General features: G+C 50.6%; 1 protein-coding gene across 1 annotated transcript; it reads right to left on the reverse strand.

Annotated features, from left to right (window-relative positions):
• Positions 1-1059: 1059 nt before the first annotated feature.
• LOC116746186 (keratin, type I cuticular Ha2-like) lies at positions 1060-14333 on the reverse strand. The gene is given in 9 exon segments (XM_032617482.1): positions 1060-1192; positions 9483-9539; positions 9541-9698; positions 11106-11231; positions 11311-11349; positions 11351-11473; positions 12786-12942; positions 13106-13188; positions 13818-14333. Coding segments are annotated over 9 exon segments (1392 nt in total).
• Positions 14334-16525: the final 2192 nt, after the last annotated feature.

Below are 16525 nucleotides of genomic sequence, written 5' to 3' on the forward strand. Positions count from 1 at the left end.
CTATCTCGATGGGATAAAGAGTTCCTCACCCATGAGATCAGGAGGGTGAGGCCCAACCCTTCTGCAGTGGGTCTGGCCAGTCGGGATCTTACTTCACAAATAAACCCCCCTTACACGGTGATTCTTAAACTCGAGTGTGCATGGAATCACCTGGAAGCCTCGATGAAACAGACTGCTTGTTAAGAAAGTCTGGGGTGGGGCCCAAGAGTCTGCATTTCCAGCACGTTCCCAGGGGATGTTGGTACTACTGGATGGAGGACCACACTTTTAGAACAACCACCCTAAACCTTCTCATGTTTAATTTTTGGCCTCTTCAAAGCTTTCAAAGTATGGGCTTTGGATCTACTTCAGAGAAACTGGAGTTCAAGCCTTGATTCAGCTACCAGCTGAAAGTAGTAACAGCCGCTCCCTCTTTGCAGGGTTTTCGTGGGACCCTGTGTCACCGTGTCTATAAAGCCCCGACACGGTGCCTTGCGATGGCTTCATCCAGATTAAAGGGGGACTTTATTTAGTCTGAACGAGTCTGTATTTTAAAAGCTCTGTGTATATGGCTCTAAACAGGCTTGGTCAGGTCAAGAGCTGGGTATCCCTCATCTGTGCCATCTCGCTGCAGTTCCACTTTTAACCACGGTCCTCACTGGCTTTGCCATCTTCCAGAACCACTCTGGTGAGTGAGCCACAACCCCTGCTTCTACAGGAACGGTTGCATCACGGTCTGGATGGAGAAACAGACCAGCAGGCACTGGGCTCCTTATGCAGCAGAAGTAAAGTTTATTAGCAAAATAAAAGCGAGGTTACCCTCCCCATCTCAGAGAGATCAGGAGGCAGCAGAAGAGAGAAAATGGAGCAGTCAGGACATCCTGAAGAGAGGAAGCACACAAATCCAGGGGCCAGGGCTGAGCTACCGGGCTGGAAAGCCCGTCAACAGAGAAGCACTGCCTGGCTTCAGTCTCCCCCAGGCTGGCTGGGGAAGAAAGGCCTCCGATGGCAGGACTGGGGGTTGAAGCCAAGGGACTACAGACATCTCCCATTTTCTGACATCTCTGGCTGAGGAGTAATTCAGCATCGAGGCGATGAGCAAGGCCCACAGGAGGCCCGAGAAGGCCCGAAAAGGCAGGGCGAGCAGGGGGTACAGGCTGCAGGGGCCGCACAGGTGCTGGAGGCTAGGGTCGCGCACATGTTGCAGGGGAGCCTGCAGAAGAAAAAAAGGTGCTTAAGTATTGGCATGAGAAGTGTATGAAAATCCAAAATAAATAGGCACTTTAGAATTGGAAGAGAAAAGGGGGCTTAGAGGGTACAGGTCCCTCTAGGCCTAGAGAGGGGAGTGACTTGCCCGGAATTCACAGTGAGGCTGCGGCCAGAGCTCAGAGCGCCTGTGTGCAAAGCCGGTGGCCGGCCACTCTCTTCATTTAAACACAGCCCCTGGTCCTGTTCCTTATTTCTCACAGGGGTGTACTATCTGTCCTACCTTTGTCACAGCGTTACTGAGGAACTGAAATGAGAGAATAGATACCACTGCCCCATGCAATATTTTTAAAAGCTCCTGGAATATTCCAGAGAGAATTTAGCAAAACCTAAATGCACAGAGCCCTCAGTATTTTAGCCCCTGTGGGAGTGACTAGCACCTGGGAGCATAACATGGGCCACAAAATGGACGGCATGAGCTGCAGAGGCCCTGCACACCCTCCTCTACGTCCAGGCAGCCCACCAGGCTTACTGGGTAGCAAGTTTGTCCCCAAAGGTGGGGTCTGCAATGCCACGCCTCCTTTAGAGTCATTCCTAATAAGAGGTCTCTGCTGTTACACATGATATGGACACAAACAACATCAGGCTACAAACTTACAGTCCTCAGTCTCCAGAAGGTTCCAACATGTGGCGATCTCACCCTCCAGCCAGGCCTTGACGTCCAGTAGCACCTGGTACTCCTAGCTCTGCCACTCCAGGTCAGCCCGGATCTCCGACAGCTGAGCCTCCACGTTGCTGGTGAGGCACGCATCTGGGCCAGCTCAGTGCCGAAGCGGGCCCCGGATTCACACAGCCAGTTCTGCAGACCAAAGAAAGAGGGAAAGAGGTTAAAAGTTATCGACCCTGTCCTCAGTCTCTTCAGAAAGACTATGACACCCCAAGCCATTGCCAGGCCCCAAGAAAAATCCAGTCCTCAGCTGTGACAGCTAGCAACGCGCTGTGACTCTTCCTTGTAGACCTTAGGAGACGTTTGCAGAACCTCCCTCACCACATGAATGTTCTTGCGTCCCCATCTACGAGAGTGTTCTCGCAAAGGTGAGGAATCAGGTTAAAGCTGGGTCCCTGGTCTGTATCTAAGTGACGCATGTACCGCACCTGGGAATTGCCCATGGGAAGCGGGAGCCCAGCTGAGTGCCCACAAAGGAACTTCCATGCCCACAAAGGAACTCACCAGCGTGAGCTGAGCCTGCAGCTCTACCTCCAGGGCCTCGTACCGGCACCACATCTCCTCCAGCACACCGCCCAGGTCCACAGCGGGCACCACATCCAGCTCAGTCTGGAGCTGGTCCCCCAGCTGACACTTCAGAGCGTGGACTCCCTGTGGACATAGGAGGATGTCCCATACGTGGGGCCCCCACTGCCCTCTACTCAAAGCCTCACCTCCCACTTCCCATCCCCTCCAGCGATTTCCCTGCCCTCCTCTGAGGATGAGGTGCTGCCTGCGTCAGCATAGCAGCTTCCAGAGCCTTTCAGTGGGCGAGGTCCCACGGAAAGCCAGAGCTCCCCTTCAAGGCTTAACAGCGAGGCACGAGCTTCCACCCAAGCAGGAGGAAGAGCCTCACTGCTTCCTCCAAAGGAGCCTGAGCTCACCCCCAGGACGTCTCCACGTGTCACACAAAGGGCCCCGCACCTGCTTGTGGTTCTTCTTGAGGCAGAGCAGCTCCTCCTTCAGGGACTCCAGCTGGGCCCCCAGGTTGGCCTTGGCGAGTGTGAGGTCGTCCAGCGCCCTGTGCAACCCACAGACGTCGGCCCCCTCCCCAGCTGGCAGAGCAAGTGCTCCGTCTGGTACCCTCACCAGGGCAGGCACAGGAGTTGGGGTTAGAGAGCAGAGGGGCCCCAGGACACAACCTACTGCATGCCTTGCTGGCCTTCCCTCTGCCCTCCAGTTGTGAGTTGGCGTTTCCTGTGTCGTGCACTCACAGAAACAGCAGGGTGATCCCCACTCATTCAATACTAAGCACCTAAGACAAGCAGGCAGAGTGGCCGGTACTGAGGACACCAGGATGGACCGTGGTCAACGCTGCCCTCATGGGCAGATGGCCAAAGGGGAGGCTACAGAGCAGCCAGGTGTGCCCACTGTAAACCGTCCTCTTCCACGCCCCCAGCTGAGATGGACCCTGGATTCTCTCCCAGATTAGAAGCCAAACTGGCAGAACGAGAGAAAGGAAACGGCTTCCTTAACTCTGGAGGAGTGAGGCGTCCACAGTGCCCAGAAAAGAGACAATAAAATATAATGTCCTGGGCTTCCCTGGTGGCGCAGTGGTTGAGAGTCCGCCTGCCGATGCAGGGGACGCGGGTTCGTGCCCCGGTCCGGGAAGATCCCACATGCCGCGGAGCGGCTGGGCCCGTGAGCCATGGCCGCTGAGCCTGCGCGTCCGGGGCCTGTGCTCCGCAACGGGAGAGGCCACAGCAGTGAGAGGCCCGCGTACCGCAAAAAACAGCAACAATATATATATATAAAATATCCTTCCCTGCCCCTACATTGGACCCTCTAGGGAGTATAAACCCTTTGACCTTCACATGCCTCCACTGCAGGCTGTGGACCATGATTTCTGTCATGAATAATTAGTGCTCACAAATTGGTCGAGCTGCAGTGTGGAAACACATCCTTTACCAAGGCAGCGGAGTTTCGCATGAAATGACCTCGGGGTAGGAAATGCGGGGCCAAGTTCTGGTTCTACCACTCGACAGCCGTGCAACTTCTGGCAAGTGCCATCAGGGCTCTGAGCCTCTGTGTCCTCACGAAGGAGATGCCTTCACTGCCCTGCCCCCCTCACCTGGTTCTTCTTAAATAGAATCAAGTGGAGGATGCGTTCCAAATCACGTTGTAAATTATGAAAGTTAAACAACTGCAGGTGGCCAGGGGTGTTTTCTCAAGATCTTGGGCTTAATGCCCTCTGTTTACTCCTGCTGTAACTGTCGGTTTAGAATCTTGGTCGATTACATCTCCTATACCAAGTGTCTCACGAGAGAGAAGTCCAGGTAGACATCTGGCCCCTCCCCCAAGTGTGGTACCCCAACTCACTTGGTCCTATTGTCATCAGCAGTCAGCTTGGCATTGTCTATTTGCACGACCAGCTTGTTGTTCTCAGATTTGACGCACAGGATCTGGGAAAAGAAAGTACACTTAGGGATTTGCTTGTTCCCAGAGCCATCTATGGCCTCAGTCAAAGGAAGCACCGTTGGCTGGGTTCAAACTACAACATCCTCTTGGACAACACAAACTCCCAAACATGTGAGCTATGCTGATGTGGTACAGGAGGGGCACATGCAAGAGGATGCGTGGCAAAAGGTGAAGGTATAGAGCCAAAAGAAGCAAGAGATGGAAGGTAGTAGCAAACTGAACATATAGCAAAGACTTAATTTTATTTTGCCAGATATGATGCTTTACCTGGTATAAACAAGATGTGGAATCTAAGCCACAGAACAATGGAATGGTTATTACACTTTCAGATAAGGTGGGATCCATTCTTAATAAGTCCCTTTCACCGGTTGGTCAACCTCCTCAAAGGTCTTCCCTGAATCTACCCATAGCTCCATGGCCCTCAGTCTATTTTTTTTTTTTTTTTTTTTGCGGTACGCGGGCCTCTCACTGTTGTGATCTCTCCCGTTGTGGAGCACAGGCTCCAGATGCGCAGGCTGAGCGGCCATGGCTCACAGGCCCAGCCGCTTCATGGCGTGTGGGATCCTCCCAGACCGGGGCACGAACCTGCGTCCCCTGCATCGGCAGGTGGACTCTCAACAACTGCGCCACCAGGGAAGCCCAATTTAATTTTGTTTTTTGCCTTAGTCTTTTTTTTTTAACATCTTTTTTGGAGTCATGGCCCTTATTCTGATATTCTTTGTCTTTCTGTCTCCAAAACTAAGATGAAGTCTCTTAAGAAGTATTGCATTATAACCAAAGGGGACAGCAGATATACATAAGAGACCAATATTACTGAATGGATATACACTGGCTCATAAAGGACATTAGAACATACTCCCTTGACCCCTTTTGCTGCACCAGAACTTAGGTTGCACTGTTTTTCGCAACTACAATTTAGGAATTGTAAGCACTGAAACTCAGAAAGCGTAAACTCAGAGTCCTGGGGAATCAAATCCTACATCTCATCCTTTTCACGTTCACATTCACCTTCACTCAAGAGATTCTCTTCCCACAAGTTTTGGGGTTAGCAGATACAAACTATTATATATAGACTGGATAAACAAAACATGGTCCTACTGTATAGCACAGGGAACTGTATTCAATATCCTGGGATAAACCATAATGGAAAAGGATATAAAAAAGAATTTGCATACATATGTATAAGTGAATCACTTTGCTGTTCTGCAGAAATTAACACAACGCTGTAAGTCAACTATACTTCAATTAAAAATAATTTTATCTGTGGCTGGTTCCACTGCCAATCCAGACCCTGAACATTTAGTGCAGGGTCAGTCATCTTTTTCTGTACAGGGCCGGATAGTAAATCTTTCAGGCTTTGCAGACCATGAATCTCTGTCATGACTACAGCACAAAAGCGGTCACAGACCATACATCAGTGAGTGAGCATGGCTGTGTACCAATACAACTTTATTTACAAAGTCAAGCAGGAGGCTGAATTTGGCCTAGGGACTGTTGCTTGCCAACCTCTGATTGGGAGCATCGCAAACCCCACTTTCTGCTGCAGCTCCTCGATAGTGCAGAAGTGGCTCTGATAGTCCAGACACACGGTGGCCTCATGGCATTCGCTCGACTCTTGGATCTGGGTCTCCAGCTCCATGTTGTCCCGCTCCAGGTGGCGCACTTTCTCCAGGTAGCTGGCCAGCCGGTCATTCGGGAACTGCATGGTCTCCTTCTCATGGCTGTTAAGGGAGCCTTCGCCATAGGTTCCTGCAGATTCCGATGTTGCCAGGAATGTGGCAGGTCCCCAGCAAGGGGCAGGCGGCATCGCAGCTGTGGGCAGACAGGGGCTGGGTCAGCCCAGAGGGGTTGTTCCCACTGGGATTCAGTTGGCGTGTGCCAGAGTGGCTGAGAGACATAGGGGGGCATTGTTGACCTCTGCCCCAGGCTAGTCTCCAATGTCAATGGAGGAGACACAGATGTTTCTTGCTCCAGGAGTGTTGGTACAGCCCAGGCAGTGGGATGAGCTGATGTAGGAGGAGGTTATGGTGGGCTGAGGACGCACAGGAGGTTCAGAGCCGCTGGGAAGGCCAAGCCACTGAGTCTGACAACCCTCTTCCCTCCTGGCCCTTTTAAACCCCATCCCAGGTGGGTGTGGTCTCCATGCTTTGACCTCCCTGCTTGATTCTCTACCCCCTGTTGCACCATCACCCTGCTGCCCAGCTGTCGAGTTTACCATTCGAGGTTCCTTATCTCATTAAAGGAATGTGGATGAATCTGAGGTGCCTCTTGGCTCTCTGATATCAGGTTGGCTGTGGGTGGGAAGTCAGAAGCTTTTTATCATTTTAAAAGAACAGAAGTCCTTTCAGCCGTCAGATGTTTGTGCTTTGACTGGGGTTGGCCTCCTTGTTGATGTGTCCACGCAGAAGGCATGACTATTCCTGTTGGTTTTTGGAGCAGCAAGAGAGACAAACTTCTATGACTACAGTGGCATTGACCTGGGTGAGAACTCAACCAGCCTTCCCTACCCAGGGAAGAAATTGATTCTTAGTAGATGTTATGGGCTTCTTGATTAACAAGAAGTTCTGTATTTCTTCTTTCTTCAGTTGTTTGCCTTTTGGTCTCATTTTAAGAGGCAAAAAGACTATGAAGTCCACTCGTTCAACACATCTCCTGGCACATCCTATATGCCAGGCTCATACCTGACACACAGTTGGTTACGTTCCTGTCCATCGGAAGCACAATAACTTGGGTAGCCATGGGTGTCTTAAATAGTGTCTAAGAAACTCATCAGTATGAGGGTGACTCTGAAGACCATGCCTGATCCAGACCAAAAACAGTGAGCTCAAGAAGCCAATAACAAACAAAACTGAACAATAATCTTTTGGAATATCATATAAGAACTTGACCATGAAACTCAAAAGATTTGTATTATCAGAGTCACTGCAACCCCTCTTCCTGCCTTACTTCCTTGATTCTAAAGTCTGTTATGATAGGAGAACCTATCATGTGTGCTAGGGAATTTATCAACCATATTGTCTATATCCTTCCTACACCGTATATAGTGGGTATTCTTTTTTTTTTTTTTAAGTGGGTATTCTTATCTTAATTTTACAAAAATAAATAAATAAGGTTTTGAGGACCAGAGATGTGAAGTCATTTTTCTTGGCTCAAGCCAATTATAAAGTGTCAAAGCCGTTCTCAGTATCTGTTTCCTTCCACTCCAAAGCCTATTCTTATTCAACTTGACTTCCACCAAATCCCCTACCCTAGCCCCCAACAGGAGAACAACTGTGTCGTTGCCAGAATTAAGAAGAATTAAAAGGCTCAGAAACTGGGCAAGAAGTTGAAATTAAGAGATAAACAAGGGACTTCCCTGGTGGCGCAGTGGTTGAGAGTCCGCCTGCCAAAGCAGGGGACACAGGTTCATGCCCCGGTCTGGGAAGATCCCACATGCTGCGGAGCGGCTGGGCCCGTGAGCCACGGCCGCTGAGCCTGCGCGTCTGGAGCCTGTGCTCCGCAGTGGGAGAGGCCACAACAGTGAGAGGCCCGCGTAACGCAAAAAAAAAAAAAAAAATACAGTACTGGCCAGATGAAACACATTTCAGGCTGGATGTGGTCCTCAGGCTGCCTGTCCTGTCTCTGGGCTATTTGGCCTCCATCCAATGTTCAGTGTGTTGTTGCTGGGTTTTTTGGGGTTTTTTGCGGTACGCGGGGCTCTCACTGTTGTGGCCTCTCCCGTTGCGGAGCACAGGCTATGGACGCACAGGCTCGGCGGCCATGGCTTACAGGCCTAGCCTCTCCGCGGCATGTGGGATCTTCCCGGACCGGGGCACGAACCCGTGTCCCCTGCACCGGCAGGCAGACTCTCAACCACTGTGCCACCAGGGAAGCCCCCGTATTTTTTTAAATTTGTTGAAAAGGTTTAAAAATCAGGAGAACTTAAAACATTTGTTTTAAAAGAACCTAAACATTTAAAAGAAATGCAGCTTCCCAGCTTCCCTTGAATGATGAGAAGATCCAGCAGTACTGAATCGTCATCATATGCGGTAGAAATGGCCCTGAGGAGGCAGCACCACCTTCACTGGACAAGCCATAGCTCCCTGGTTATCCACTGTCCCACAGTGACCCATGTCACTCACGTATGGTCATGGCCTAGTTCTTGAAAAATATTTGACTTTGCAACCCTTGCCCTGGAGGGCAAGATTCTAAATGACAGAGAAGCAAGGCTGAATGTCTACCTACAATCATCAGCCCACCAGCTATCCAAGGCCCAGAGGTATCCTGCATCCAGGCAGCCACCAAGCCCTGTCAATTCTGCCTGTACCACGGCTGGGGGCGGATGCCTCCAACTGCCCAAATTCAGACCCTCCCCATTGTTTATTACCTAGACCACATCCAGGGCCTCCTGAATGGCTCCCATGCCCAGCCCTTCCTCCCTCTCTCTCCTCAGCCCTTCCTGTTGCCATCTGTGCCATCTTCCTGAAGAGCAGCTTTGAGCTCTCATTGACTTGGTCAAGAAACGTTTACTGAGCATCTACTATGCACCAGACGCAGGGGATAAAAATATTTTTTCTCTGAGTTCCAGTTGTTTACCATGTAGCGAGGAGCTAGGCAGTTAAGCAAATTCTATCATTTCCTCCTCAAAAAAAAGTTAAGGCCTCCCAACTGCCTATAAAATAAAGCCCTCCCTCCCCAGCATGGCCTTTGTGGTTCACCGTTGAATGGGGCCCAGCCGATCTTTCCTGTCCTCCTTTCCACCACAGCTCAACACATGAAGCTACATAATCCTTCCAAGTGCCCAAAACATCCACCCTTCCCCAGTATGATCTCCAGTGGCATGTCTGTCTCCCTGGAGGTGGAAAAGGCTTGAGGACAGATGCTTTGCCATCATCCAGCTCAGTATCCCCCGTGGCACCTGGCACACGCTGAGCACTTAGAAGGAGTCTGCCAACTTGGAATGGAGTAGAATGGTCCCAATGGGCCAGGTGTGGGATGGCAGCATGAATACCTGTCTGACGTCTTTGGATCATCCCGGCTTCCTAATCCCTTATTAATCATGACAGGGGTGTACCTTATGGGTAGATCCAGTTGCTTCCTATAACCTCCTCCAAACCTCTCACAGCCCACGTACTCGCAGTCCTCGCTCTCCAGCAGCCCCCGGTACATGTTGATCTCAAACTCCAGCCTGGACATCCAGCAGCACCCAGCACTCCTGGCTCTGCCGCTCCAGGTCACAGTGGATGTCGGCCAGCTGGACCTCCAAGCTGGTGATCAGACATTGCATCTGGGCCAGCTGGAGGCTGTAGCGGGCCTCCGTCTCTGCCAGGGTAGAGTCCAGAGAGTCTCTCTAAGGCAAAAGGAAAGACAAAATAGCTGTGAGGAGAGGACCTATTTTCCATGACCTTAGAAAGAACCAAGAAACAGCCACTGTGGAAGACAGTATGGAGGTTTCTCAAAAAACTAAAACTAGAAATACCATATGACCCAGCAATTCCACTCCTGAGTATATATATGAAGAAAACAAAAACATTCAGAAGGATATATGCACCCCAGTGTTTATAGCAGCATTATTTACGATAGCCAAGACATGGAAGCTACCTAAGCGTCCATCAACAGATGAGTGTATAAAGAAGATGTGGAGTTTATATACACAATGGGATATTACTCAGCTATAAAAGAGAATGAAAAAAAAAGAGAATGAAATAATGCCATTTGCAGCAACATGGATGGACTTGGAGGGCATTATGCTAAGTGATATAAGTCAGAGAAAGACAAATACTGTATGATATCACTTATATGTGGATTCTAAACATACAATAAACTAGTGAATAAAACAAAAAAGAAGCAGACTCACAGATACAGAGAGCAAACTAGTGGTTACCAGTGGGGAGAGGGAAAAGGTGAGGGGCAATATAAGGGTAGGGGAAAAAAGGGTTATTATAGAATTATGTGAAATCACACGTGTGAAACTTCTGAAAATTGTAAAGCGCTATAGAATTTAAAGAATCTTCCATTCAACTTTTTAAAAAAAGAAAGAAAGAAAGAGCCGAGAAGAGCCAAGTCTCTCCTTGGGTTTGGGAATGACCCCTCCCTACCTGAGTCACTGAGGAAACTGAAGCCCAGAAAGGTCAAGTGACTTGTTCAATGTTAAACAGCTGGGAAGTGACAGGCCAGGGTTTGAACCTACGTTCACGTGACGCTAAATCCCTTATTCCTTCTTCAACCTTACTCAGGCTTCAGGCCTTGGACCTGAGGTTCTCCAGGCTCCCCCGCTACAAGCATCACTGAGATCAGTGGTCTTCAACCCTGGCTGCACTTTAGAGTCATGTAGGAGATGCTAAAAAACACCCATGCCCAGGCCCCACCTCCAGAGACTGATATAATTCATCTGGGGAAGAACCTGGGCATGGAGAGTTTTTAAGTCTGCACAGGTGGGGTTGAGAAGCATGGGTTTGGAAGGGCAGGCTAAGCAGAGGACAAGCCTTCTTGGAAGTGTTTGACAGGGGCCACCTAACCCACATCAGATTTGAAACATGGCCCTTTTATCTCTGAGCTGGGTCTTGGGAGAAACCTCCCTGCAGGAGAGGTCAGCTGGACAAGCAATGGTGGTGGTTAAATCTGGACCTCCTCCCCCTCGCCGTCCCCCTCCTCCCGCCTCTTCCTCTTCCCCCTCCTCCTTCCTGGATGCCTGCCCCTACATTCAGTGCTGCCTGAGATCCAGAGCTGGGAGACAGGTGCCCACAGGCACATTCACCAGGCTGTGTTGGGCCTGCAGCTCGATCTCCAGCGTGTTGACCGTTCGTCTCAGATCATTGATGTCTGACTTGTAGCTCTGAAGCTGCACAGAGCTTGTGGCTACCTGCTGGTTAAGTGCTTCCATCTGCAATGGGGGAGACAGGAGAAGGCTGGGGGTGCCTCTCAGGGATCCTGGGGAGGCCAGCCCCCTGCGAGAGGCCCGCCTGCCTGGTGAACCATTCCTCCATGTCCCTGTGATTAGTTCTCCACCAGGGCCCCGTACTGACACCACATCTCTTCCAGAACCCTGTTCAGGTCCACGGAGGTTGCGGCGTCCACGTCAACGTTAAGGCGGTCCCCAAGCTGGCATCGGAGGGCATCGACTTCCTGAAAAGACACAAGAACACCAGGCAAGTGTGAAGTCGTGAGATCCTAGATCACCTCCCCAAGGAAATGTGAGAAGATGGAGCAAAGGATGCTAAAGATCTCTGCCTTAGAGGGGCCCTGTGAGGACTGCAGCCACTCTGCAGCACCCCGAGGGTCTTTCAGCTCCACCTGGACACCCCGTGATGGGAGAGGCTTCCTATAGCTTTGGCAGAAGCCAGGAGCAGCATCAGGGTTTGTTTGGTCCATTTGGACTGAAATGCGACAACTGTGCCCTGTCCCCCCGGCCCCCCTCCCAGCCCGCGTTCATCTGGGAAGGAGCACTGCAGGAGCCTGGCTTTACTTGGTTCAAGGCCCAAGTGAGAGCAGGCGCCTCCCAGGCTCCGCTGCCAGGAAGAGAAAGTTGCTGCTGAGGCTGCCGATACCAAGCGATAACTCCTCATTAGTGGCCTCCTGGGGCAGCTCCCAGTTCTCTGATCTAGATGGGGTGAGTCAGGTGCCTTCGGGCGCTCATTGAGTATATGGTAACATTGTTACTTTACACTTCAGCCTAAGGAAACCCAGCCAGGATTCAGAGGCACTTGTGCTTTGAACTCCCAAGTTGAGAGGTTGAGTGTCAACCCAGGGAAAGAGGTAAAAAACACCAGAGCTCAGGTGGGCTTTACAGCATACAGGTGCCCAGGGTGGAGGGGTTCCCCTCCAAGGACCTACAGGAGATGAGGAAAAATCAGAAAGCAGAGGGTCGACCTGTGGCTTTTGGATTAAGTGTATTATATGCAAACAGAAGAGAGGAAGGGGAACAAGGATGGGGAGAGAAAAAAAGAAGAAAACCACTGCAGTTCACCTCTCCCTTAGACGAGATGGGGGCCACCCCCCGCAGTCCAGCCTAGCAGAGACGGAAGGGCCATTCCATGTTGGTTCTAGAAAACAACCCCCTCCAGCCCTAGTGGGCCACTCTACCCCTGTTATGCAGCTCTCATGAGAAAAACAAGTCACCACAAGCCCTTGAGAGTCACGCCAGTCCAGGAAATGCAGAAGCGAAGGTCGTTAGCATTTCCAAGCACCAACCAAAGGACAGGCGTTTAAGACCTGTGACTTCATTGAATTCTCACAGCAGCCTTGTTGATAGAGTCAGCCCCATTTTACAGATGAGAACATAAAGGAAAGGTTACAGAAGGGTTAAATAAATTGGGCAAAGTCACGTATACAATCTGTGGTCGACCTGGGAATTTCAGCCCATGACTACCCAACCCCAAATCCCACGTTCTTCTCACTGGGCTCCCCAGGACCACCTCAGTTGGACTTCAGGCCTCACCTCCTCGTGGTTCTTCTTGAGACACATCAGCTCCTCCTTCAGGGACTCCACCTGCATCCCCAGGTCGGCCTTGCACAGGGTCAGCTCATCCAGCACCCTGCACAGGCTACTGGTGTCGGCCTCCACCAGCTGCCACATGGCCAGCCCCATCTCGTACCTGCGTCAGGACAGGGTCAGCGACTGAGGGGTGAAACTGAGTGCCAACCCCAGGGAAGACCTTGAGCCACTGGCGCTTTTCCTATTGTCTATGAAACTAACAGAAAGCTGCCCCCAAGCATGTGCCAGGAGACAGGGTGCCTCCATCCCCTGGCCGAACTCACTTGGTGCTGAAGACGTCGGCAGCCACCTTGGCATTGTCGACGTACGTGATCATCCTGGCATTCTCTGCCTTGGTGTACAGAACCTGGGGGCCACAGCACACAGAGGGGGTCCAGGACAAGAAGAAGGAAAAGGAACCCAAGTGAGGAGAACCAGTAGTCCTGCAGCCATCCCTGCCGAAGCCTCTGGAACTCAGGGATATTCAGTGAATGGCAAGTCCTCAGTAAACGTGAGGTTTATTTTTCAAGCACCTGGGTCTTCATAAATCTGAATGCCCCATTTTGAATGCAATGAGCAACGTGGGAGGAATAACTCTGTTAGACATGACAGTTAGAAGGGTCCTTAACAAGCACTCAAGTTTACCGAAAACTCACCACGTACCAAGGGCTGGGCTAAGCACTTTACCTATATTAACCCATGGAAACGTTTTGACATAAGGACCCTTATTATCCCCATTTTCCAGATGAGGAAACTGAGGCCCAGGGAAGGGACCTCCTAGAGTTGCGCAATGAATCCATGACAGAACTGAGACTAGCTCCCAGGCCTCTTTCCACGTGAAGGGCTCTGGCTGAGCACTCGAATTATGAGATAATCTTGCGCCCTAGGGATGTTTCTTTTCCCTGAACGTAGCTTAAGAAATGAGTGAGATTCAAATCTGGAAGGCCAGCTCTTTGGGTCTCCTTCCCAGGGAGTCTGTTCACCCCTTGCCCTCACCTTCCGCTGGAGCTCCTCGATGGTCTTGAAATAAGACTGCTAGTCAGGACCCAAGGCAGGCGCTTGAGACAGGGAGGCGTCTCGAATGCGGCTCTCCAGCTGTGCGTAGTCTCGTTCCAGCTGGCGCGCCCTCTCCAGGTAGCCGGCCAGGTGGTTGTTCAGGAACTGCATGGTCTCCTTCTCGTTGCCATTGAAGGAACCCTCAAAGTATCAGCTGTAGGAACCCATGGAGCTGGAGATTCTGCTGGTCGGGTGGCAGCTGCCGGGCTGGCAGGAGCTGGCTAGGTGGGCCTTGGAGAGGCAGGTGGCTGGCCGGTAGGGGGTGGGCGCGCAGACAGAGGGCACGCACATCCCGGGCTGGCAGACGTAACCCAGGCACAGCTCCAGCCGGCAGCTCGTTCTGCTGGAGCAGACAGAGGGTGACTGGGGGCAGCTCTTGATGGAGGCTGGGGAGCAGTTAGACGTCGTGTCGGAGAGGCTGCAGCTACGTGAATTGTCAGTGTCTGCCAACCCCATTCTGCTCGGGCCTTTTTATATACCCTTGGAGTCAGGGGGCTTAAGCTAGAAGATCACCAGGCCCAGAGGAAGCTGCTAATTCATTTGTAATTTGGTTTCCAATAAGGAGTTCCTTTCCTCGTGAAAGAGGCCACGCTTGTCATTTGGCTAAGGCAGGACTCCGGGCCCCCGTCATTGATGACCGGGCGAGAGCCTCAGTTTACATCTTCAAAGGACCGGCTCCAGGCCCAGGCCCTCATGTCTAGGGTGGGGCTGCCAGGCCTGGCTCTGTGCGGCCAGTGACATTGCCCCCTGCGGCCCCACCTGCTCTGCCCCTGAGAGAGGCCACAGTTCTGTGGGGCAGCGACCCCTCCTTTAAGTGAGATCATTCCCTGCGGGAAGAGGAGGCCCGGCCCCTTAAGGAGGAAATGTGTGGGTGACGGAAGCTGCACCGATACTGGCAGTGGTGTGGATCCAGGGAGGAAAGAAAAAGAGCCTCTGAGTCTTATAAATGTGCACCATCTTCCTCCCAGGGGAAGAAAATCATATCAGGGAGGAGAGAACAAACTCAGCACAGCCTAAGAATCAGGGACCTCCTTTCAGCCGGATGCTACTGAGAAAGAGAGAGGTGAGGACCCCAGTCTCGGGAAAGGAAGTCAATGCCATGAATATCTCTGTGAGCAGACGCTCTATTTCGACCATCTCTGGATCCTCCCCTTCGTTTCTCACTGCTCCACGTACAGAGAGTTCGATTATTGTTTGTTGAACAAGCTGGAACTGGCTGTGCCCTCACTTTCTGCAATGGGGGGGGCTCACTCTGGGACCCCAGAGACAGGAGCAGAGTGAATCGGCTCCCTTGAGAAGTGACACTGCAGCCCTGGGATGAGCAATGCCAGGAGACCAGGAGCAAGTGTCTCTGATTCTAGAAGCCACTGGGCACTTCTTAAGAAAGCAGCAGGTGAGACCAGTGGTTTTTAGTCCTGCCTGTAATACTTGTGGGCTCACACACTTCATGTTTACTATGGGTGTGTTACATAGCCACTTTTTATTTACGCATCTTCTCAATATAATATTGAAGTATAAGTGCTTTTCTTCTTTTTCATATATTTCTAGAAGAGTTGGTGAAGGGGCACGGAAGGAAAAATGCCACCCAGCCCTATTTCCTGAAATGTGTTGCTTAAGAAAAGTCAAAATAGAGACGCTACCTTCTAACTAGCTGTGTGACCTTGGGAAAGTCACTCTACCTCTCTGGGCTTCAGTTCCCTCCTGCAAATTGAAAGCATTAGATTAAATCATCTCTCAGTTTGATTTCCTGCAATAACCATAAATTCCAGTTCTTTTGTCTGTATTAACTGTTTAGAGAGGACAGAAGGACGGGTGATGCAAATACCAACCACATGGAGTGAGACTCATCAGACCAGCCTTCAGAATCATCACCAGCACTTTTGAACATGTACAAGTACCAGGTACTATGCTGGATGCTTGGCATTAAATTACCCATTTAATCCTTACCCTAAAAATATAAGATATAATTACACCTTGGGGATATTGCAGGTTCAGTTCCAGACCGTGGCAATCAAGCAAATATTGCACTAAAGCAAGTCACACAAATTTTTAGGTTTCCCAGTGCATATAAAAGTTATGTCTACACTGTGCTGTAGTCTATTAAGTATTCAGTAGCATTATGTCTTTTAAAAATGTACAGAATTTAAAATGTTCATTGCAGCTCTATTTACAATAGCCAGGACATGGAAGCAACCTAAGTGTCCATCAACAGATGAATGGTTAAAGAAGATGTGGCACATATATACAATGGAATATTACTCAGCCATAAAAAGGAATGAAACGAGTTATTTGTAGTGAGGTGGATGGACCTAGAGACTGTCATACAGAGTCAGAAAGAGAAAAACAAATATGGTATGCTAACACATATATATGGAATCTAAAAAAAAAAAAGAAAAAAAATGGTCAGAAGAACCTAGGGGCAAGACGGGAATAAAGATGCAGACCTACTAGAGAATGGACTTGAGGATACGGGGAAGGGGAAGGGTAAGCTGGGGCAAAGTGAGAGGGTGGCATGGACATATATACGGTACCAAACGTAAAATAGCTAGCTAGTGGGAAGCAGCCGCATAGCACAGGGAGATCAACTCGGTGCTTTGTGACCACCTAGAGGGGTGGGATAGGGAGGGTGGGAAGGAGGGAGACGCAAG

Source organism: Phocoena sinus, chromosome 20 (genome assembly GCF_008692025.1).
Source record: "Phocoena sinus isolate mPhoSin1 chromosome 20, mPhoSin1.pri, whole genome shotgun sequence".
Classification (NCBI taxonomy): domain Eukaryota; kingdom Metazoa; phylum Chordata; class Mammalia; order Artiodactyla; family Phocoenidae; genus Phocoena; species Phocoena sinus.